The sequence below is a fragment of the Miniopterus schreibersii genome, assembly GCF_964146895.1.
Source record: "Miniopterus schreibersii genome assembly, chromosome: 7".
Lineage (NCBI taxonomy): Eukaryota > Metazoa > Chordata > Mammalia > Chiroptera > Miniopteridae > Miniopterus > Miniopterus schreibersii.
In genome coordinates this window covers 31891772-31916958 of record NC_138108.1, presented here as the reverse complement: position 1 = coordinate 31916958, position 25187 = coordinate 31891772, and the positions used below count along the sequence as shown (strand labels likewise).

At 37.5% G+C, this 25187-nt stretch overlaps 1 protein-coding gene across 4 annotated transcripts in view; it reads left to right on the top strand.

Moving 5' to 3' along the window:
- The window catches only part of GULP1 (GULP PTB domain containing engulfment adaptor 1), a 187204-nt gene that overhangs the window by 85132 nt on the left and 76885 nt on the right, over positions 1-25187 (top strand). For all 4 annotated transcript variants that reach the window (XM_081143477.1, XM_081143474.1, XM_081143475.1 and 1 more), the window contains one exon: positions 24408-24482. In XM_081143477.1, coding sequence (XP_080999603.1) covers positions 24455-24482 — 28 coding nt within the window. In that variant the 5' untranslated portion in view covers positions 24408-24454. The remainder of the gene's footprint in view (positions 1-24407; positions 24483-25187) is intronic.

Sequence of the window (25187 nt, the reverse complement as noted above, 5' to 3'; positions counted from 1 at the left end):
TAGATCTTATTAACCCAAATATAGCTGAATCTGCCAGATAAGCCAGTCAGTCATACAATCTTTAATATTGGCTTGAATATTTTTAAACAACGATTGTACTGCATAGTTCATGAATTGCATTGTTAACCAGCTTCTTCCTTTGTTCTAATTGGAACCGGCCTCAGGCATGAAGAGAGGAACAGGTACATGGGCTTTTGCTTTAAGATTATTTTTTTTAAAGTATTTTTCCAAGTCAATAGTAATATTAGTACAGAATTATAAAATATAATTGTTTAGAAAGTGTCCAAAAGAGAAACTTCGATTCATAATTTACCCACAAGTTTGCTTTTCACCCATTCTTTTACTTCAAAACCCCACAGATCACGGAACTCTCACCTCTTGAACCTGCTCTACTCCACAGTCCACCCATTAGTAAGAACTTTTGTCTCCATGCTTCATTTTATATGCACAATTGACTAGTTTTCACTTCTGCATGGCCAGCACCTTAGACCAAACTACTGTACCTTCATTTATCATTTTTACCAGGACCCTTGCTTGACCTCCCTGCTTTCACTCTTACACCACATTCCCTCCCTTCAGTGGTCTATTTTCCATTTATTGTCAGAGCGATACTTTTCAACAGAAAGCCAGATTATATCACTTACCAGTGTCTTCCTATTATAGTTAGAACAGAATCTGTACTCCCCAGGTTTACAAAGCCCTACAGGATCTGACCCTTTAGACTTCTGCTCTTAATCACTTTCCTTCTTACCTGCAGCTACTGCATACTGGCTCGCAAATGCCAGGCTTGTTTTTTCCTTTTGGTTTTGTTAGAAACCTTGACTTACTGCTTGCTCACTCAGGCCCCTACTCAAAAGTCATCCTGTCTTCTCTATCAAACCCCCAGTCCCATCGTATCACTTTCTAGCCCTTTACTCTGCTTTCTCTGCCTTATTTTTTGCAGTACTTTTCACTGCCTAAAATCATTATATATCCATATGAAAATGTGTATATAAATTTTATATGGATTATTTTTAAATATTCTCCCCCTTTACTCCTCTCAAGAATGTCATCTCCATGAGAGCTGGAAGTCTGTCTTCTTCAGTTATATCTTCCCAGAACTCAGCCCAGTGCCTGGAAACAGAGAAAGCGTCCAATAAATGCCTGCAAGAGGGAAACAGGAGAACCGAAGGAAGGAGAGGAGGGAGGGAACGAAAGGGGAAGAGCGGATGGGCGAGCTCTTCAAGGCCTACTTTCTGTGCCCTCTGAAAAGGAAAAGAACTATTTCTACTTACAACACATTTTCCAACTGGGGTGTGAGTTTTTGTTTTGTTTTTTTTCACACCAAGCAATTCTCTAATTCTCAGTGGACATGAACTAGATGTCCTCCAATTTAGCTCAATCCTGACACTATCTACTCAGAGTTAGTGCAGACCTCGCGGGTTAAGGGATCAGTCGTGAAAAAGTAAAAAGGAGGAAAGAAAGTAAAAGTAAGACATGAAATAACTGTAGATAGGCTAAGGGAGCACCGTTTATGAGTAAGGTAATGCAGGAAAACCATAAACAAATGGACCGCTTCATCGAGTAGTAGCTGATAGGAGAGAGAGGTCATTTATATCCTTACTCATTTATGCACATCATGAATTTTTCCAAAAACAGAGCACAGCCATAAATCTAAGAGGATTCAAAGGGAGGCAGTAACACAGAGGGAGTAGAGAAGTTAAAAGAATAGCCCTGGCTGGTTTGGCTCAGTGATTAGAGTGTTAGCCCGCGGACTAAAGGGTCCGGGGTTCGATTTTGGCCAAGGGCGAGTACGTTGGTTGCAGGCTCTATGCCCGTTTGATGTGTCTCTCTCACATCAGTGTTTCTCTCTCTCTGACCCTTCCACTCTCTCTAAAAAAAGCAATGGGAAAAAATATCCTAGAGTGATTAAAAAAATAAAAACATTAAAAAAAAAAGTAAGTAAAGCGGAGGTGAGTTGGTTTATGAAATGCATATACTGATGACCTAGCATTCAGGGTGGGGAAAAGTAGCTTTACAGCTGTGAGTACTTGAAACACAGTTTATTCTTGTGTTATGACTTATTAATTATCGTTTACAACTGTAAACCTACTTTTGCCCTAACCTGTATTTGCTAAAATTGGGCCACAAATATGAGTTCTAAGATTTTTAAAAGCCAGAATAAATAACATAATTCACAGTGTCCATGATGTAAAAGCGTATCTATTGTTGAAAGCTGGAGAAGTCATTTTGCACTGAGCTGCGGGCAGAGTGGTTAACTGCTAAAGTTACTTTCAAGTCTCAATCAGTTATCAAACTTAACTATAGAAAGTCCCATTCTGAAATTAAGATAAAAGCCAGGTTGTCTGAAGACATGAAGTATCTGAAAAGTTATTTTTATGAATACCTTGATCCTCAGGGACAAATAGAGAATGTATTTTGTGCAGAATCACACACACACAAGAATTTATTTTGATATTGTAATATTTCAACTTTGTAATGGCTCCTGTCTTCAATTTAACACCTATGTTTTGTGTTATGGCTACAAAATTTGGATTAGTGGTAGTGTTTACTAGCCATTTAGTATTATTTTTGCAAGAATTAGAAGGTTTTCGAAACATCCAGACCTAGTTGTTTGTCACCAACTTGAAAGCAGAACCATAAATAATCATGTACTTTGTTACTTAGTGCTTGACTATGTGGATGATTTTGGGTAGGCAAAAAAGGATAAGATTCCTCTTACACAATTGTTCGTAATTTTCATGTTATTTAATGGCAAGATGATAGAATAATTTCTATTAATAAGTCCTCAGATGAATGTTGGGACTTTAGTCTCTGCTCAGCGTGGTGTTAGGAGCTGTAGGAGGAGGGATGGGGAAAGGGAGATGGAAGAAGTGGCCTCCACCCTGGTTTGCTTACATCGCGGGCAAATGCTTTCCAGTAGCATTGAAAGCCCTGGGGGGACAGGTGGAGTGCTGGGTTGGCACACTCCAAAGCAAAGGGCTTTGACATCTGCATGGTGTTTTAATGTTTATAAAAAATACTTGCCCGTATGTTTGATCATCCCAGAATCCATGTATTTGGAAGAAACCACTAGATTTCTCTTATTTAAAGTCTCCTAACGCATATAATGAATGGTAGCTATCGATCAGATCCTCTACAAGCTGTTTTATGTGCTCTTTCATTTGATTCTAATTAAAAAGCAAGTGGTTATTATGACCTTTACAGCTTGGGAAGCTGAGGCTGAGGGAGTTGACATTTAACCTAAATCACTCTCTAAAGTTTGTAGGTGGGAATGAAATCAAGCATTGCCCTATTCCAAATCCAGTGAGGGCTCCTGCCTGTATTTCCAGTGCTAGGAATCCCATCAGTGGTGCTCTTGCTCACACTTGGGCCCCATTACCTGGCATCTGGCAACCTCTGTAACGGGTGTTTGTGTTCAGGCTCAAGCATCCACCCACAGTGAGTATTCTAGAAAGATATCTAAAAGGGAAAAACCTGAGAGACTATATTATCTTAATTAAAGTTAACCCAAATGATGGAGAACAGAGGAGCCTGATACTGTCTGGTCCACCTTGAGTCCAGGCCCAGCACTGTCCTCCACTGAGCTTCCCGTTTCTGTGGTTTGGTTAAATGAGCCACTAAAGCTTTTTCTTTTCTTGCTTAAGCTAGAACTGATTGTACTTTATTTGGTACTGAAAGAGCCGTGACTGTCAGTTTAAAATAATGCAACAGATCTACAAAGGCTTCTGTTTACTGAACTAGCAAACATTTTGAATTAAACTTTACAATGATGGGTTGACAGTTTTAAGATCATTGATTTTCAAAAACACAAAAGATAGCCTTTTAAAAAACTAGATGAAAAATGTCAGCTAATAAAAATGGTCTTTTTATTTTTAGAATGCCAGTAAAATTATTCTTCTAGTAATAATTACAGAGGTTAAATTTTTTTGTGTGAAAAGTAAAATAATGGACACATTTGGAATGTAAACTGGTTTGTGGCACTTTAATTTATATGTGAATGTCAAAATTAATTTTCTTCCCTTTGATGTTTTTGACTAAAATATAGAGACTTCACACACCAATGTAATTTTCTATTCATAAAGTAATGTGGCTTCTTTTCATCGTTATTTTGGTCTTTGCTTATGATGTTTAGTCACATCTGATAAATGGAGTTAAGGCACTGAGTCCTAAGGTCATATATAAAGTCATTAACATTAATTATTAGCCACATTCTGGGCATTTTATAAAATGAAGGGTGAAGGAATTAATAAAGTTGTGATGGTGTATGACCAATTTGCTTTTCAGATAAAAATATATTTAGATGTTATATATGTAAAAATAATACAAAAAATACTTTCTAAGAAACTTTTGTTTTCAGAGAAATGTATTAAGTATCTGGAAATCTTTTTATTTTAATTTGGTACCTTAGGTAAGTTCTGAGATGCTTTGGGGAAAATAGGGTAGACCAGACAGCCTGGGGATTTGAATCTCCCACTTATTACTTAAATGACTGTGGACAAGTTTCTCAACCTCTGTTTTCCTTGTGTGTAAAATAGGGTAATAATAGTACCTACCTGATAGCATTGTGGTGAGAATTATTGAAGATAATATTTATAAAGTGTATGGAACAGTACTTAGCTTATAGTAAAATCTAGTAGCTGTTAACTATTCGTAAGATATGATGCAGCTGAATCAAAGTAGCTTTTAAGTGCCTCACTAATCAAATAATGGGATATAAAATTCATTACTTTTTTTAAGTTCCAAGTTTCATTTGAAAGATCAAATTCTGTTTCTTTTTCCATGTCACTCGGGAAAGCTGCTTGTCTTTCAGTTTTATATCAGGGGAGGAGTTAGGAAGGAAACAGAAACTATGGGTGGGCAAAGTCTCAGGGCACTGAAAGTCTGGGTGCCTGAAAACAACAGCAAATCAGAAAACAAAAAACTATCAGCGATCCATAGCTTCAGCTATTAAAACCATTCGTATTTTAACCTCAACTGGATTTGTAGAATGGTCTTGGAGGGAAGACACGCCAGGGAAATAAGGATTAGTGAGTGCCCAGAGAGATGCGGTAAAGAATTAGCTACAGCAAGGGGCCTTCCCTGTCCTGACTTACTTGCCAGCACAGGAAGTGGTCAGCCAGGTGTCTGCAAGCTGGACATACGCCACCAGGTGCTCCCAAGCCCCATCACCCGTGCTGCAGTTGGCATGACTGACTTGTTTATTTTGCCTCCTGATTCCGGAAGGCCTCTGAATGTTCAACATCTCATCTTAAACCACATACATCATATTGTAGACGTCAAATGGGAACTCCCTATGGCGTTTTAGTCAACATGAAGCAAACTGGTTCCCATTTCACCATAAGAAAAAAAAAGTTTTTAAAGGTTACAATTCCAGAACCTAAGGAGTAAAGCAAATGTCAGGTTAACATGGAGCATTTGTAAATTAGAACAGTGTCTTATGTTTATATTATTAGAAGTTTAGATTACAAACCCGGATACCAGTTTTTGAAAGCCTTTTTTGTTAAAGAATAATTTTATAAAATAGGCTAAACTAAAAAATATATGAATTTCCAATTTGAATTGTAGCTTAGAATGAAATTCAAAATATATCAGAGTAATAATTCTAATCAGATTTGCTTTCTCTCAGAAAGGAAAGTCAAGTGCACATATTTTCTTCTTTTCTAAAATATAGTTGTAGATAGATTTTAAAAATTGACTTGGCATTCCATTTTCTCTCCTAGTGTCCAGAGCCAGTTTCTGGTATCCCTCCCGTTTTCTAGTTCTGCTTTGGCCTTTGTTGCCCCGGCCTAAAACTCGGCATATACCCTTAGCCGATCTCCCTGCCTTGTGAACTCTCCGTGTTCAAATTATCCTGGACTCTGCTGCCAGGTTAATATTGGTAAAACACATTTTCCTTCATCAATATCCAGTATCAATAACTGTCAAAGTAGTAATTTGAAAAGCCGGCTCCTCCACAAAGCCAGCCAAGAGTGATTTCTGCCTTCGTTGAACTTCTGGATCGCTCGTGTCTCCTAAGCACACGGCAGTTGTCCACGACCACGCTGCATCAGAGCAGTTCGTGTGGACACCATCCCTTTGGCCGTCAGCACATCGGCACGTAACTGGGCGGCTGTGCTGGAAAATGCCAGGCTCTGCGCGTGTTGGATCACAAGCCATCAGTAATTCTATGGTTGAGCATCAGGTTGGCAAAGGTTCCCCATGTTGCCTGCTAGGATGTAGACAGATTCTAAAAAAAATATTCTGAACCTTTCTGAAACTGACATAGTCTTGCAAAATATTTCTTTTAAGAATACTGTCTCGTGAATAGTGGATTTTAAGTTATAGAATTATAAAACTAGGAAGGAATTCCAACTGATTAAGTCACCTGCTTTTTTTTTTTTTTTAATATATCTTTATTGATTTCAGAGAGAGGAAAGGAGAGGGAGAGAGACAGAACCATCAATGATGAGAGAGTCATTGATTGGCTGCCTCCTGCATGCCCCCGACTGGGGATCAAGCCTGCAACACAGGCATGTGCTCTAACCCCATTTTCCCCAGGCTTGCAGAGAATCAGAATATTTATCTTGTAAAAAATAAATTAGTCTGCCCTGGCCGGTGTGGCTCAGTTGGATGAGCGGAGTCCCATGCACCAAGAGGTCGCCAGTTTGATTCCCAGTCAGGGCATATACCTGGGGTTGCAGGCTTGATCCCCAGTAGGGGGCATTGGCTAATTGATGTTTCTCTCTCCCTCTCCCTTCTTCTCCCTATAATCAATAGAAACATTTTTTTTTTTTAATAAAGAATAAATTAGTCCTATAGCAACTTGACTTTCATTTTTCTTGTCATGCAGTAAACTATGCTCAGGCATAGGGAATTTATTTCACTATTTTCCCTTCTATCTTCATCTATACCTTTTCTTTGTATTCCCTTCCTCCCCCAATTGAATATTTGCCTGTGATTCGCAGTTTTGGCCTGCCTTCCCAATACATCAGTGTATTTTTATCACTAAAGAAATTGTGTAGAGTGACTAATTGGATGGTAAATATACTTCTAGTAACAGTGTTATGGAACCGAACACATAACAGATTCAGAGTACAGATGGCGTGAGCATCGTGAGAGATCAGTGCTTCCTCGGGCCGACGCACACAGCGTAAGGTATGCAGCACAGCTATAAAGCTAGGAAATTTAAGTGGGTATTTCTGCTATAGATTTTCCAAATGAGAGTACATTTCTGCTAATGTGAAGGGTTGAAAAGCAATTCCCATTGCAACACTAGGATTTGGAGTCTTGGAATTATGCCCGGAAATAATGCATTGGAAGGGTGGTTGGAGACTGTGACCAAAATGAATTATTGCCACATTATTGGCAAATTCAGTGAGAAATTGGTTTTGCTTGAACTTAAAAGGAAGTAGAGGATAGCATTAGTTCAAATGGCCTCTATTGAGTTTGTTCATTTTTTCATTCATTCAGATATTTAGAATTATTCTCCTCCCTAATGCTTTCCTTTCCTTTTCCTTTACTAATTGTACACATCTAGGTTTCGGCTAATTCAATTTCTGTAAGTTTAATCAGTGTTACAATATGTATACATACAAATTGATGGTTACCCCAAATAATATTAATAATATTCATGATACAAAGGAAATGCCCTAAATATGTATTACGTTATGATCGTCAACACAATTAAATACATTTTAGTGCTCTTGCACTGTATTTCTGACATTATACCAGGTGGTTTAGAATTTACAGAATATGACAAAAATAATTTTGGTTTCAATAGAGGAAGTAGGGACTTTCAGATTCACATTTATTTGTTGTCTACTGTTTTTATCTTAATATTTAAATATTTAATTGTTTATTGGTTTATGATGAATAATATTGAAACATTAAACATGTATAATACAGTTAAACTGTACACACACAGAATTATATTATATTTTTGAGTCAGTTTAATCAGTATTTTGAATTGAGGAATAACAGTGACCTGGAATAGCTAGATGGAAGAAACTAGTTGGCTGCACAAATTTTGTAGTAACCCCTTCAGTATTAATAAAGGAGTGTTACATATTTTTCCTCAAGTGTTAAAACCAATGCATCTTGTAGACTATGATGAGTTACCACTTTCTTTAACTCTTCAATTTGGAATGTTTTACGTATAAAAGAAACAGAAGATATTGAGACATGAGATATCTTTTCTTAGCCAAAGATGTTTTCTGGTTAGTAGATATATTCATTGGGACTTACTGAACTTTCATAAGAATTGCACTTTCATTGTCCAAAGGAGGGGAGCCAGCAGAAGCAAGGGTAGGGTTCCTCCCTGCCTCAGGAACCTCAGCTTTATTCTTCAGAAAGGTTTAAATTCAGTGTGAAGCACCACCTGTCTCACAGCTGAAAATCATTAAGCTTCAGCATCATTTCCCCCTCTCAGTTCATAATTTTTCTCAAGCAGGTAAGAGGTTTTACCTTTACCTTGTAGGAAATTACTGTTAGTAAATGACTATATACACTCATTAAAACTGCAAATTCTAGTGGCTTGTTTTAGTTCAGAACAAAGCAGCTCTGGTACCTAAACTGTTAACACTGTATTTTAGTGATTTCTCAGTATGAAATTTTTAAAAAGCTAGCTCTCTACTGAACTTTTCTAATAATCTGTGATCTAAAACACATGATATATTTCAGAGGAAAGACACATTGTTGTTTTACTTTACCTGGTAACGTTGGCACAGAAGTGATCAAAGATATTCACAGCAGTTAGGTCATTATTGTTGGATTGCTGAGTGAGCGCATTTGTCCAATGTTCATAGAGTGAGTAGGCTGCATATTGTCACATATGGTTTGCATTATAAGAACAGAATGTTAATAGAACAACAACAACAACAAAAACATTGGGAAACATGAGAAAACTCCAGATTTGTTTCTCTTTAAAAGAAAGTTTTGATTTATATTTATCATTAAATAATGATTATCTATGATTCTGTAAGATGAGTTAAGTGGATGGTTTCCAGCCTTTAAAATGTGTTCACACTTTGCCAATATTCCCATAATTTAAAAAATGCAAATTTTAATTTAGGCTTCTTGTCACTATTATTCTCAGTATTAACACCATAATTGAAAACACAGTGTTTGTAAAGTGTTTTTGCTCTACACTTTATAAAGAAGGTCACTGGGAAATTTACATCTTATCTCTCTTCTCAGTTTACTGTCCTTTTTGCTATGTCTGCTAAGGTGTGCTAGGAGAAAGAATAAATTTTTAACTGCATCAATGCAATTCAAATACATTAAAGTGCTAGGTTTCTGTGTATGTAGAAATGCATTAGTCAGAACATACAGAAATTAAAGTCTTAATCTAGAGCAAAGATAGATGGACCTCAATTTATGATAGTAAATATGTTTAAAATACAATATTTCTCTAATGGATGAAGTAAAAATTTTAAATATATATAGAATTAGGGTGAATGTTTTATCATTATTTGGGTATATGTATTCTTTTGGAACATTAAAAGTATACACACTAATTTAATGTTTTCTAGCACACACACTTAGCTTTCTAAATAAAAGGCTAGGGAACCAACCAGTGATGTTATTCCCACAGAGACTTGTTTCTTTGTCTGTTTGTCACTAAATCTGAAGCTTATGCTTTCCTGACTCCTCTTTTATATGCTAAGGATAATGAAAGGAAAGCGAGCACCAGATCCAAAAACAGAGAAATCACAAAGGAGGAGGCGTTTTCCCCTCCAGGTCACTGTCCTGAAAGTAGAGCCAACCTAGGAGGATTGTGCCCGATAGCAGTTCTGTGATGTGAAAATGCAAAATAAGGTGATGATTCAAGTTCCCTTGTTAGATATTAAAAATGCCAGAGATCACAAGGAGACTGTTTTTCCCAAAAATATTTATAAACTTTCAAACCCACATTACTTAAAAGTATTTCTCACTTTATTTTCTGCACTTCTCACCAACCAAGATTTTATAGAACTTCTTGTATTTTATATTAGGAACAAAATAAACATACTGTTTACATGTTTTTCAAAACAACAAATGCTAGGTCCCCTGCCCTGCCCTACAGCTGCTGACATTGGACATGTGTCCTCCCCCCACTTCCCATGAGAATCAGTAGTCCAAAGTAATCCACAGTTACTTTTTGTATTATTTTTGTTTTTATAGATAGAATGTTAATATTTTATTAATATAATGACATGGCATATTTCAAAAGCAGTAAATAAATCCTTAAGAATATTAGAAATTACAGAATTAAGTGGTAACACAATAGAAATATCAAATATACCTTTGTGCAATATTGCCTGTAAAACGGGGAACTTAAGTGGCTATATCTTTCCATAGATGTGCTTGCTTTTTTTTTTTCCAAGATAAATTGTTCCATTTATTTATCATAACAAATATTTGTTTATGGGTTAAAATGAGACAATTCACAAAATATTGACAGTTTTAATTTTGTGAGTACACATATACAAAACACTAATAATGTGAGAGCAATTCAAAAATATGGATATATTTAGAAATGTAAATGCTTATAAATATTAAAAATTATTCTTGCATTATAAAATTATTTCATGCTAAAAATTATTATTCTAGATTTTTTGCTACTTTTAACCCTCCTAGGAAATATTTACAAGAATATTTTTATATCATTAGATCTGTGCTTTTACAGGAATAAGTACCTGTTAATGACAAAACAGCACCAGAGTGTTACCAGGGATTGGACCTCAGTTGCGCAACCGTGGTACTTGAGTTCTGGCTAAAAAAGAAGTTAGAGGCAAGACTCAAAGACAAGCAAAAGTTTATTTAGAAAGTCACAGAGGTAGAAAGGGTGAGCCTGCTGGGCTGCGTGGGCTCAGGAAATAAGTTATAGAGGCAAATAAAGGGCCCTTGGAACTTAGGAGAAAGAAAGGCAAAGGTAATTCACCTGGAGGAAGAACAACAGGGAGAGGTAAAGACGAGCTTCAAAGAGAGTAAGTCCTTTGTCTCTGGAGTTTTTATCTGGAGATCTTAGGGCAGGATCTCAATAGAATATTCATCAGCTTTCCAGGTGTGTCCCCTCAGGGTTGTGGTCTCTACTGATTGGTCTGCCCCAGGGCAGGGGGTCATTAGTCATCACAGCTGGTCCTGATATCAGCCATGGTGTCACTCTATCTGGCCTTGCTGCTTTTCTGGGCCTGGAGCTAAAACAACTGAGGCCTAGATGATATCTCTAGGGCTTAATGCTTAAGTGTGTGGTCATGTAAAGACTTGTATGGGATTCATATGAGGCAGTCTCTGGCCCCCTTGTTCCTCCTCTAAGAGGGCCTACCATATGACTGACTACATGCTGGGGGAGAAAAGGTCAGGGGAGTGTCCAAACCTCATGACCAGTGATATGAAAGGTCAGGGGTCTAAACTGCATGACCAGCAGTATGCTAGAGGGTGTAAACCACATGACCAGGATATGCTAGGGGAGGAAAGGTGACCCTGGGGGCAAGGTCCCACCCTACAGTTGTCCATTGCTAGGCACCCAGGGTTTTCTGCCTTGGGTGACCTTCTGTACCTGGGACATTGCCCTGCTCTGCTCATGCCTGTCTAACTGCCTACTATAATACTTACATGAGTTGGTAGCTATGACTCAATAACTCTATCTCTTAAGACTTTGAAAACAAAACCAGATCTGAGCAAAGATATAAATGTTCATTACAAATCCCAGTGTACTGGGAGCTTTGAGGCTTACTTTTTCCTTTAGCAAAGGCTAAATAATAACAATTATTGACATATTCCAGGACACAGAACAAGGGCTGCATGTGGTTTGGATTATTGTCTTTTTCTCTGATAACTTGATGAAGGAAAATATCAGCCTTAATTACAACCTTATATCATTCTCCATTTGGTGTTTAGTCCAGGGGAAAAAAGGAAATTACTCCACTAGTGGAATGGAGGTGTTAAACAAAAACTTTCATGGCTAAAAGCTTTTCTGAAAGAAAGGGCTTATTGAGCCAAATGCTAGGCAAAGGAGGTCCAGGTCTCAGGGCATGCAGTCTAAACCACCAGCAACCTGCCCTAGCCGGTTTGGCTCGTTGGTTAGAGGAGCGTAGGTCCTTGAACTGAAGGGTTTCAGGTTCAGTTCTGGTGAAGAGCACATACCTTGGTTGCAGGCTTGATCCCCCGCCTTGGTCGGGGTGTGTGCGGAAGGCAACCAGTCAGTGTGTCTCTTTCACATCGATGTTTCTCTCCCTTCCACTCTCTAAAAAGCAATGAGAACAGTACCCTTAGGTGAGGATTAAAAAATAAACCACCAGAAACCTGGGTAGATGGAGAAGGCAGTATGTCTGCTACTGGAAAGGGGATCTGGCCCTGAGCAGGTCTGCCTACGGCCAGATCCCCTTTCCAGTAACAGACATACCGTGTAGGTTCTTGACTTCATGCAGGAAACATTTCACATGAGTCCAGGTGAATTTTAGAGGACATTTACCAAAGCCAGAGGACGGTGAAACAAGAAAGGCCTGGGGAAATGAACCCAAGCTTGTCTGCTTTGGCTCATTAAGAAGTCAGAAAAAGGGAGTCTTTGGGACAGGCTGAGGGGGTTTGGGCTGGGATGAACTGCTGCTGCCCATTGCTGCCCTGGTTGCAAGTCTCCTGGGGTCCCTTAGAGTTTAGGAGATGCGTGCCTGTGAGGGAAGAAGGAGGTGGGTTGGGAGCACGGGTGTGCCCCTGGGATGGAGACCTAGTCCTTTGTCTTGGGGCTTTCATCTCTCTCTTGCAGGCCAGAATCTTAGGGGAGGTCTCAGGGGAGGGTTTCAGCAGGATATTCATCAGTCTTCTAGGTGTGCTTCTTCAGGGTTATGGTCTCCACTGATTGATCAGTGTTGGGGCAGGAGGTCATTACTCACTGCAGCTGGTCCTAGTGTCACCTACCTGGTTTTGCTGCTCTTCTGGGTTTGGAGCTGAAATGCAACTGAGGCCTAGATGTTTTTCCTAGGGAGGTTACCTTCTGTATCTGCTGTAAATTGCTCTGTCAGTTTGTTCAGGTATCTGTCTCATTTTCCCTATTTCACTTGTCCTGGCTTACTGGCCTGTCTCATATCCACTGTCCTGGAGTGGATGGACTCTTTTATAAATTATGTTTTCAGAAAGAAAGATGTAAATTGTTTTGAAAGAATTTACATTGGCTGGAGATAAGGAGGTGGGAAAAGATGAAGCGGGCAGTTCCAGGATAGGTGCATAGTCTATAAGGAAGAAATATTTACTACTTTTGATTGGTTGGTTGCAGGCAGTAGCCCCAAAAGTTCATACATAAGAAGGATGTGGTTGCATATGGTGCTCCCTATAGAAGTTGATTCAAAGCTCCAATATACATTGTTAGCGAGCAGTTTATTGTTAGTTGGCCCACAACTATTAACTGGTAAGGACTCTTGTCTCTTCCACTCACTCTCTGGCTCACTATAATTTAATTTAGGATATCTCATAATTTTTCTCTTCTCAGAGGCCAGAAGTATGAAAAGAGACAGGTCAAAGTTTCATGATTTCCGGTAGGAAAAGATCTTCTAGATTAGAAACGTGGGGTTTGTACCTTATATATGTATATGCCTGAGTGTCCTTGGGTCTTTCTCTCTTTTTGCTCTGTGGCTGCAGCTGCCACTGGACTCCAGCTGCCCAGCCCAGTCTTATTCACTCCTTCTGGTAGATCAGGGTCAAAAATGTCTAATTGAAATTGGGCAAAAGGATTTACCGGTGAAAAGGATGGGGTTGTCCAAAACTTAACATTCATGGTACTTATGTATAAAGCTAATCAGGTATTTTAGTTACTGATCCACATTTGTGTTGAAATCCATATTAAGCATAAAGATACTAAAATGTATTTTTTCCTTATGCCTCTTACCTGTTAGAAGATCTTCAAGAAAGCCTCCGTAGGTGTAAATGTGTTGGTGTGAAAAACATGATATGTGAGAGTGTACAATATGTGTATGTTTTCCCCTTTGGTTGTTAAATTGTGAACAAGTTTTCACACTATGGTAAGTTAAAAATAACTCTAAAGCAGTAAATTATAACTGAATATTCATGTTAATTACAATAAAGGGATATGATAAGAAGATGAAACAATTGTTTGATGTAGTTTTCTAAGGCTGGACCAATTTCAAAGGAAGGTCTTATTTCCATATATGGAATATAACTTCTCAAGATTCTTTTGACTTTCTTTCTCTCTGTCTTACTTGACTGGAAAAATCCCTCCTCCTGTTGATGACTCTCTACTATTCTACACTCAAGTAGGTAAAGTGGCTGGAACAAACACACAGATGCGCACACAAATTCATATGACTGTGGCGATTAGTCTCATTTTATGTTTAGATTGCAGCCCTCATCCTCACCGAGGCCATTTGAATTACCAGAAGTTCAGCTGCCTTGCCTCTTCCATTTGCTCTTCTAGTTCAGATGACTCTTCTCTGCCCCTTCTCTCTTCACCTCTTCTCTCCTCTATTCCTTACACCCCTTCCTTTTCCTCACTCAAGCTAATGACCTGTTTCTTACTTAACTGATAAAATACATGCAGTGAGAAGAGAAATTTCATATTTCCTCATCACTAAATCTACTGTACTGCCAATTTTTAAATGTTCCATGACTCAGCCTCCCCTTTTGTTATAATGAGTGAACTCCCTCTCCTTTTATCTAAGGACAGCCACTTCACTTGTGCAGTTGACCATATCTCTCTATGCCTGTTCAAGGAATTTGTTCCTGCATTTATCCTCTCTCTTTTCTGTATCATCAATTTTCTCCTGTTAAAGTAATTTTCCAGCTGCATAAATACATGTGCAATAGTAACCAACAAAATATCTGTTCCTCGAGTTAGTGTCACCCTGCAGTCCTCCTGCCTTATTTCTTGTTTCCACTTGCAGAAAAATTCCCCGGGTTTCTCTATTTCTTGTCTCTTCTTTTTCACATATTATTCTCCCATGTCAAGCTGTCCTAGCTCCTTCACCCTGAAACTGCAATGCAAATGTCACCGATAATCTCCATATTTTTTTTTTTCAACCCTCATCCGAGGATATGTTTTTCATTGATGCTAGAGAGAGAGGGGAAGGGAGACTGAGAGAGAAACATTGATGTGAGAGAGAAACATTGATTGGTTGCCTCACCTACGCACCACAACCAGGGATCAAACCCAAAACCTAGGTATGTGCCCCAACCCTGAATTGAACCTATGACCCTTTGGTGCACAGGATGACACTCCAACCATTGAGCAACACTGGCCAGGGCTCCATGTTTTGAAACTGATACCATTTCTCAGGCTTGCCCTTTGTAGACAAGTCAATATTATTTAATCTTCTCTTAATGAAAACATTCTTCATTTGGCTACCAGAACTGCATACTTTCTTTGTTTCATTTGACTTCAGTGGCTGTTCTTTTACCATCCCCTAGTCTTACTATTCTGACTAATTTGTAAAATTTGGCATGCCCTTGGGTTCAATTTATCTTTTTTTACTTACACCCACTTTCTAGCTGACCTCATCATCTATAAAGTGGCCACTTCACAAATTATCTCACTCTTCCTATTCTACTTGCCAATCCAAACTCTATCCAATCATTCACTCAATACATCTTCTTTCATGTCTAATAAATATCTTGGAACTAACATATCTAAAACAGAAGTCCTGAATTCTACCTTTCAAATTTTGTTTTCTCCCTTCCCCTTCTCAATAAATAGCACTTTACTCTGTTAAAAAGAAAAAAGAAAATAGTGGTTGTCCTTGAGTTCTCTTTCTTTTACTCTCAACATCCATCCATCAATTTGACTCGTCAGCTCTCCCTTTGAACTATAAATCAAATAATAATGCAGTGGAAAAAGTAACCAAAATTTCAAGAACTTTGTGGCAAAAGTTGAGATATCTATAGCTCTAATGTTATTTAAGAGATGCAGTGAGGATAATGATAGTGATAATTCTCAGGAACTGTGAGGAATTGGGATTGAACTAGAACAAAGCAAAAGTGTAGGGAAGGGGAAGCTGTTCTGGTCCTCTGAGGTAATAGAGAAGATACAGAGAATTGGCAAAGAGATTAATGACTGGGTGTTTGTGTTTCAGTCTTAAAGTGGGCAATCACATTGCTCAATTGACCAGTGGGGATAGAAAGAAATGAAGAATATTAAAGGGCTGACATCAATCATCTCAATAAAGTAGGGGGCAAGATTATCTCCTAGGATATGACTCAACAAAAGTAGAAACATTTGAAACAGCTGCTCTGAGGTATCAAAAGACAAAGAATAAAAGGAACACTAAGCATCTGGGAGGACCTAGTCTAGGAACCTTAGTTGTTTGGAAGTTGTGATTTTCCTATCACAAATAAGCTTCTGTTTTCTCCTGTACTCAAGGGCAGGGGCTCTGACATTACCCCATAAGTGCACCACAAGACTTTATGTACCTGCGTCACTTAATAAAGAAGAATGACAGGAGAGTGCCAGCCTTGTACCAAGATTTATATATTGACAGCAGGTGCAAAGTATTGAAATAATCATTCTCCTTATGGCTGTTTAAAGTCACTACCTTTCCTCTATTTTATTATTTTTATGCCATTCCATACTCTTTTCCCCCTCTTTACCAGTCAGTTGTTTAAGATAGATATTATTAATACCGTTGTAATTACTAGTTATTAATATTAGAAAAGGAGCAAAGGGAAGGCCAGACATTATAAGCATGGTTATTTGGGCAGCTTCACCAGGAAGCTGCAACTTCACCCCCCCTCCTCCCCACTCCCCCCCCCCCCCCCAGGGAACCACCAGTCCATTCCCTGCAGAGCACTGCATACAGAGTTAAGTTCGGGTGGCATAAGGAAGGTGTCTGTCAGTCAAACCTGGGAACAGAGATCATTGGTTAGAAGGACCAGGGCCCACTGCAAGCCGGTGAAAATTTGGGGATGCATAATCCCGCAACCAAAGGAATTCATTCTCTTCTCTTGATTCTCTGGTTCCTTTGGTTTTGCTCTGGCTTCCATGCATTCGCCCGTGTTCCCTCCCTAGTCGTGTGCCCTGTGGACACCATACCAGTGGACTGATGGACTGCAACTGGGAACACAAACTAAGCTAGCTTAATGCTGTACTGGACGCTGCTCCAACACGGAACAGAAACTCTGGGAAACGGCTTTAATTCTAGCCTTAGTGAAGGCACAGCTGGGCTTCTTCCTTGGCGGGATGAAGGGAAATGGGACCTTGGAAACTTATGAGTGTAATTCCACAGAAAGAAAGCTTTCTACAGTAGCTCATCCCTCCATGCGAGTCTCAGAAAATTCCTTTTCTCAAGATATTTCAAGAAACCCACATCTCCCAGCAACAGGTGGGGACAGGGAACTCTCCCCACTGATAACATCTTTGTTTGTATTTGTCCTTTTAATATTGTTGTTATTTTGTATGTAAGTGTTGCTTAGTTTATGGGTTATCAGGTTCGCCTTATTTGTTGTAGTCAGCATTGTGTCTAAGATCTATTCATGTTGTTATATTGTCAACGTAAGAAACATTCAAACCTGTAGAGAATTTTTGTGAGTTTATTTGCGCCAAACTGTCCACAATTGCTGGGAAGCAAAATCAGTGGATTGAGGAAATGCTCCAGAGAATGGCAGTTTTGCCTCTTATTTTATACTTTACAGTCAATAAGTGGGTTACATGAAATCCATTGGTGACAGATTAAGCAAAGTGGAGAGACCTCTGGGATTGGATAAAAAGTAAAATGATAGACACATGCTTCTTTTACATAGGTAGGTACAAGACAGTTCACAGTCAGCAATTAATAACGATAACTGAGAGAGTTTTCGTCTCCACTCTGGTGCATTGGTTGTACCCTAAGAGGTCTTGACATTTTAAATAGATGCAAAAGACAGTAGACTCAATTAAGGTGAAAATTGACCTTTGTCAGAGAAGATTCTAGCCTAGGACATGACTACCTGTCATAAACTGCTTTTAGTTAAAAAGTTTTAATTTCAGACCATCCTTTTTTAGTTAAAATGGTTTAATTTATTTTAGGTCTCTGAGTTTGTAAGGCTACCAGGCAAGCCTCCCTGAGCTCCCCTGAGCTTGTCAGCTTTAGTATGTGGCCCCTTAATAGGACTTTAATCATTATTTTTAACTGATTGTTCTACATAATATTCTATGATATATATCTACCACATTTTGCTTCTCTCTTCTGGTGGTAGACAACTAGACTGCCTCCAGCTCCTTACGACTACACACAATAATGGGATTTCTCACATAAATCCTTTGTGGATCTGTCATAATTCCTTTGGGATGAATAGTCAGGAATGGATTTTATGAGTTATAGGGTGTATAAACATTCAATCTGTTTAAGCACTAAGGCTTGTTCATTCAAATGAACAAGTGAAAATTAAAAGGATAACAAATTAAATGGAGAGTTTATCCATTTAATCTTTGAGCACAGTAATTTATAAATTATACCCATTTTGCAATTTAGTCTATTTATATTGCTTTTTATAATTTCAGCCATTATATTTGCTTATGAATATTTTCTGTTTTGTTCACCTTAATGGCTTCTTATTATTTTCTCATTTACAAATATTGTCCTCCTTACATCCAAAGATGTAAGGAACGCCCAAAACTATAGACAATTTTTGTGAGTTTATGAGCCAAACTGATAATATATGCCAAGGAGTGAGATCTCAAATGCTCCAGAGAATAACAGTTTTGAAGCTTCTTTTATACTTTTGAAATTAAGGAGGAAACTAAACTAGGAGGAGATTGGATTACAAGACAGTTAACAAGATTATAAACTCTCTTGAGGGTAGTTACAGTTTATTTCAAAGGTGTGTTAACCTAGAATCCTAGATTCATAGAAACAGTGGACAGGGCTTACCTAAGGCAAAGATAAACCTTTTGCTAAAGAAGTTATATGCCTGGGGCGTGACTACCCACCATGACCTGCCCAGATACGAATTTATGATTAGATCACCCTGTAAGGTTACTTTCCATAGAACCCCTTTTTTCATCCAAATTTTCTTCTATTCTTCAAATTTTGTTTCTATGAAAAGTATACCTATTAAAGAATATTGCTCTATTCCTCTTGAAGTAAGTTTTTCCTTCATTTTTGGTATTGAACAATCACAGAGGTTGCTTGATGTCAGTGGAATTTTTGTCTGAAAATATGCATGACTTTATCAAATTGTTTATTAACTTACATTGTTTCACTAGATTGCTTCTATCCAACAGAATAAGTATTTCTTATACAGAGAATGATCATGGCTATCATTGGCTTGTATATAATGTTTTCTTTGATGAAAAAGTGAATTGTCTTTATTTGTATAACTTATCATAAACTTGTGCAATATGTGTAATAAAATAAGATTATAGTTTTGTTAATTGGATTACTGAGCAACCTTAGAGCATTTCTTAACTTAAAGTATCTTCAAATTAATTAAAAACTTTATATTACAAATTTTCAGTAATTTTGGACAACTAAGATAAGTGTTTTTGTTACCATACGATGTATATTGTTTTTTAAAAAAATGAAATATGTTTTTATTGGTTTTTAGAGAGAGAAGAAGGGATAGGGATAGGGAGATAAAAACATCGATGAGAGAAAGAGATGTCATCGATCAGCTGCCTCCTGTACAGCCCCTACTGGGGATCGAGCCCACAACCCTGGCATGTGCCCTGACCAGGAATCTGACTGTGACCTCTTGGTTCATGAGTTGATGCTCAACCACTGAGCCACACTGGCAGGGCAATGTATATTGTTTTAGAAAATTTAATTTGTCCGTTCACTTTGTAATTCAACAGGTATTTGCTATAAATATCAACTAGATACTAGAGGTGTAAAGATACAAATTTTAAAGCACAGATTAAATTAAATTACTTTTCTAGGATATCCCTTTTGCAATTCATTTGATGGTGAAATGAAAGCATCTATTAGTGCAAATCTGTTCAGTGAAGTAGATTGGGCTTAGTTGCCGGCAATCTTTCTGAATCTGACCAAATGGAGTGTCAAATAAAAAACAAATTTGGATGTAAGGAGAGACCTTATGTGAAAAGATTGCTGCAGTAAGGGGAGGGGATAATTGAAACTGAGAGAATGTGCCCACCATCTCAAAAGCTAGGGAGAAAAGGGCTTTCCTTTTATAAGGAGTAAATAGGTTAGAAAGAACAGGATGTGGGAAGGTGGGATGATTGAGGGTGGTGTCCTTAGGGACTGTTGAACAAAACACTTTTTGCCCTGAGGTCAGCCTATTTTTAGGAAAGGTTCTGAAGAATGGATTGAGTCCTAAACTGGGGGTGGGTCAAAGTTCAGGAGCCTGGGGGAAGGAGAGAAGCTTTGCTAAAGTTTGGTAAAGGAAAGGTAGCGGGTTATTTCAGCAAGATTAGTCAGTGGCACAAACAGTTCAGCTAATCATTTATGAAGCAGATAATGGAATTTGGAGAGTCTTTGTCTGACCTTGCCACGAGTAAACACGGAGAGTGCCCTGAATCTTATCTAAGTCAAATGGGGAAGGGTGGTTCTTTGCGGTAAGCCATTTCCAGAACACAAAAGGGTGGGGGAATTTCCTTAACCTTTGTTATTTTCCAGGATCACAGGGCTGGTGTAAAGTTCAATATTGTCAGGATGGAGATGAAGATAAAGAGATTTCCCAGGAGAAATGGTTTGGCAGCTATATGTGAAAGACTCGTAGAAATCCACAGGAAGAAGGCCCCAGAATTAAAGAACACCATAGTCCCACTAAAGTTAAAAATAAGACATGCGAGATTGTAGTGGCTGAAACAGAGCTCATTTTTGATTGGGGCTAAGCGGTATTGTGTGTGGCAGTGTAGTGGTCATATCCAGCACCGCCTCAAACAGCAAGGAAAGCCCGCTATCCCAGTGTAAATATTTGGAAGCTCTGTTTTTAAAGATTAGATTTCCTGCCAATCAATTTCCTCCCAGTGAAACCACTGACATTGTGAGATGCTCTGGATATCAAGGAAGTTTCTCCTGAGGGCTACTTTAAAGCTGGTAAAAGGAACAATTCTCTCTCTCTAACTTGATGAAAGAAAACTCTTAAAACAAAAGTTTATAAAATAATTAAATTAGTAAGTCTATACACGTTTATAATTACTGGTTATTAGAATTAAACGTAAGGATAAAAACTGGGCTCACTGTACAAAATCTCAATCTAAAAAGAGCTGACATTAAAGCAAGAGATTAAAATAAAGTAAAAATCATTTCAAGTGGAGTACTCTAATAAAAGGCAGACAATTTGAAACTGAAATGTTTTCTTTTTTTAAAAATATGTCTTGATTTCAGAGAGAGGAAGGGAGAGGGAGAGAGAAACATCAATGATGAGAGAGTCATCGATCAGCTGCCTCCTGCATGCTCCCTACTGGGGATGGAGCCCGCAACCTGGGCATGTGCCCTGACTGGGAATTGAACTGCGATCTCCTGGATCATAGGCCAATGCTCAACTGCTGAGCCACACTGGCCAGGCTGAAATGAATTTTTTTGTATTGTTGCTTTGTCTCTAGAGATCAACTGAATCTTCAAGCATTATATATTTTACAACTTTTAGTCTTAAAATCCCTAATTGCCCTAGGCAGTTTGGCTCAATGGTTAGAGCATCAGCCTGCAGACTGAAGGGTCTCGGGTTTGATTCCTGTCAAGGAAACGTACTTCGGTTGCAGGCTAGATCCCCGCCCTGGTTGGGGTCATGCAGGAGGCAACCATTTAATGTGTCTCTCACATCAATATTTCTTTCTCCCTTCCATTCTCTGTGAAAAGCAATGGAAAAAATATTCTCTGGTGAGGATTAAAAAACATACACCATGAAGTCTTGAGTCTTAGACTCTGACGGCTCTAATTGAGCAAACTATTTTATTTTAGTCTTTCAAAGGAATTAAAACACTTTCCCAAAGGTAATGTTTTACCAATGTAATTGGAGCCCAGAAGTTATCACTCTTACATAAAATATGGATATCAAAGTGTTTGGTCAAATGACTAAAACAACAGGTCTAAAAAGATGCAGTTCTTATGTGTACAATCAAAATAAAAAGCAGAGAAATTATACTATTACGATTTTTAAAATGGAGAAAATATTGAGTAGGACTTCCACAAAGAACTTCAAAATCTAAGGTTCAAAAGGACAAAAAAACCTAGGTTACTTTTAGGTATATATATTGGAGAATCCTGTCTATTCTACTGTAACTATTTGTTTCAATATATGGAGTTTATCTTTAAAAATATTTCTCTTAGCATAATTTATTTACTGTGTGATTATCTCATTTCAGAGAAAGGTAGCTGACCTCCCAGGTCGCAAAGCAGGAAACGGCCATTCATTGAAAGTCACTCTAGAGTTCTGAAATAGTCTATAAATATCAGTGGATTTCCTTTTGTAAATCAGTTTTCCAACCTGGATATGCTGGATTTATTTAAAGAAATGATTGTTGATTCCAGCCTTTTAAAAAACTAGGCCTACAAAAAAGTTAAATTTATAGACTAGTTAATACTAATTGGCCTCATAGTGTTTTGACAATGTGGTTACTGATTTTTAAATAAAATTTGGGATTAAAAGAATTCATGTAATGACATCTACCTTTAATGTTATAATGTATTTTAAATTTTTACTTAGAGATTTAAAACTCCTTCCAATTGGCTATAAACTTAGAGTGATTATGTTTCAATAAATTATGAATTATAAAATTTTTTATTGATCACATGTAAATATTCATTTATATTTTTGAACATAACTAGACTTACTACGTATCAAATGAATTTATATGTTTTTCTAATGATTTTTACAATATGTTAAAAATATTGTAAATATGAGATCTTGCCTCTGGATTCTTTAGAAAGATAAAAATATATATTGGTGTTTAATAAAAAATCTCAAAATGGGCCTAAAAAAATCACTCTGAATTTACCCCTGTATATAATGAGATTATCTGTGTTTTTGGGTTTTTCAATATTAAGTTTTGGTTCTTTCCATACTTTAAAGATGTTGCTCCTCTAAGTTTTTTAGTTTGTAATGTTTCTATATGTGAAAACTGCTGCCATTCTAACCTTGTTCCTCTGTACGTATGTGTGGCTTTTTTCTCGCTACTTATAATATTTTCTTTGTCCCTGGGTTTAAGCAATTTGATTTTGATATGTTATGTGTGTAGTTTTGTTGTTTCTTGTATTTGGGGTTTTGTTAAGCTTCTTGAATCTCTGGATTTATATTTTTGGAGAATTCTCAGCCTTTATTTCTTCAAATATTTTTCTTCTCTCGCTCTCTCCTCCTTCAGGGACTATTTGAAGACTTGAAGGTTTTCTAGAATTCAGTGATCCTCCCCCTCTCCCTCCCTTCCTTCCCTTTCTTTACTTCCTTCCCTTCCTTCCCTCCCTTCCTCCCTTCCTTCCCTTCCTTCCTCCCATTTTTCCTCCCCTCCTTCCTTCATTCCTTCTTTCCTCCCTCTTTTCTGTCTGTTGCATTTTAGATAGCTGCTATGTCTGTCTTCACTTTCACCACTCTTTTCTTTTGCAATGCCTTATCTACCATTAGTCCCATCTAGTGTATTTTGTTTTTTTAGTGTATTTTTTTATGTCACACATTGTGGTTTTCATTTCTAGAAGTTCGATTTGGATACACACACACACACACACACACACACACACACACACAATCTCTGTGTCTAATTAACTGCTTAATCTATGCCTCAGCTTCTTGAGCATATGGAATGCATCTGAAAATCTTTGGCTGTCACTACTATCATCTATGTCATTTTTCTGCATCAGTTTTGATTGATTTTTCTCCCCATTATAGATTGTATTTTTTTGATTCTTTGCATGCCTGATTTTTTTTTGTTGTTGGATGCCAGACATTGTGAATTTTACCATATTGGCTATTGAATATTTTTATATTTCTTAAAATATTTTTGAACAATGTTTTGGGATATGGTGAAGTTACTTGGAAAAGGTTTAATTTTGGTGTGTGTGTGTGTCTTATTTTAAGATTTGTTAAGTGGGGCCAAAGCATCATTTATTTTATTTTATTTTTTCCACTTATAAGGTAAGACAGTTATTAGTAAATCTAATTGGTGTCCTGTGGATTATGAAATGTCCCTCCCTTTCTATTGGCTCTTGTGTGAACTACAGGCACTGCTCTCTGTAAACTTTGTCGGTGGCTCTTTTCTCAGTTTTGGTCTGCATATTAGATTTTTTTCCTCCTTAAATTTACAAATAAATATAATTAGTGATATGTAATAGAAAAAAATCAAGAAAATTCAGGAACTTCGGAGGAATTTTATTTGAGATATTGTTTTTGTATGCTTTTCCACTCATAATGAGTACTTATGTTTATCTTACCTAGGGGTCTTCGGGAGATTTCAGAATATTGATTGTAAATATTAAAAAAATTTTTAAAGTCTTTGTGATTAAAATGCATTTTCACAACAGAGGTTGGTCAACATTTCTTCATTTATGCTTTCATTTTTTTTATTTTTATAGGCTATAAAGTGTGATTGAATCGAACATCTATTTGGCTGATCCTCATCATGAACCGTGCTTTTAGCAGAAAGAAAGGTAAGTGTGCCCATTTAATGGCCTTGGGGTCAATTCAATATTAATTACTATGAAAGTCTAGCAGAGATGTTAAGCAATCAGTTTTTCCTATTACCAAACCATGTGGTTCAAGAATGAAGTTAGAATAGAGCACACGGATTTGCAAACATCGCCAGTTAACCCTTTTTGGTTATTAGCTTATTCAAAGAGTAAAGTTATTTAATACATTTGGTTCAGAATACCTTTGTGATCGTATGTTCTCTAACGGTTTTATTCTGTGGTGTGAAATTGCAAAAAGTAAAGTGATCTGAAACTAGTGCTGACTTCATCTCACGTAGCCATATAACACTAAATTCTTTGGGTTTACATAAGGTTACCTTGATTTAAATTCACTCGTGTGTGTGTGTATGATTTACTTATATTTCTTTTTTTAATCCACCCCTGAGGATATGTTTAGAGAGAGAAAGAGAAAGAAACATTGACGCAAGAGAGATACATTGATTGGCCACCTCCCATACCCACCTTGACCAGAGATCAAATCCTCAACCTCTTTGGTGTACAAGGCAACTCTCCAACCAACTGAGCCACCTGGCCTGGGCTGCTTTACTTTTTATTGAATATGTGAAGACTGATGATAGGTGAATTGATAGCAATAAGGCCAAGATAAGTTTGTTATTAATTTTAAGGCAGGAACTGAAAATAAGTATAAATGTAATATAATTATCA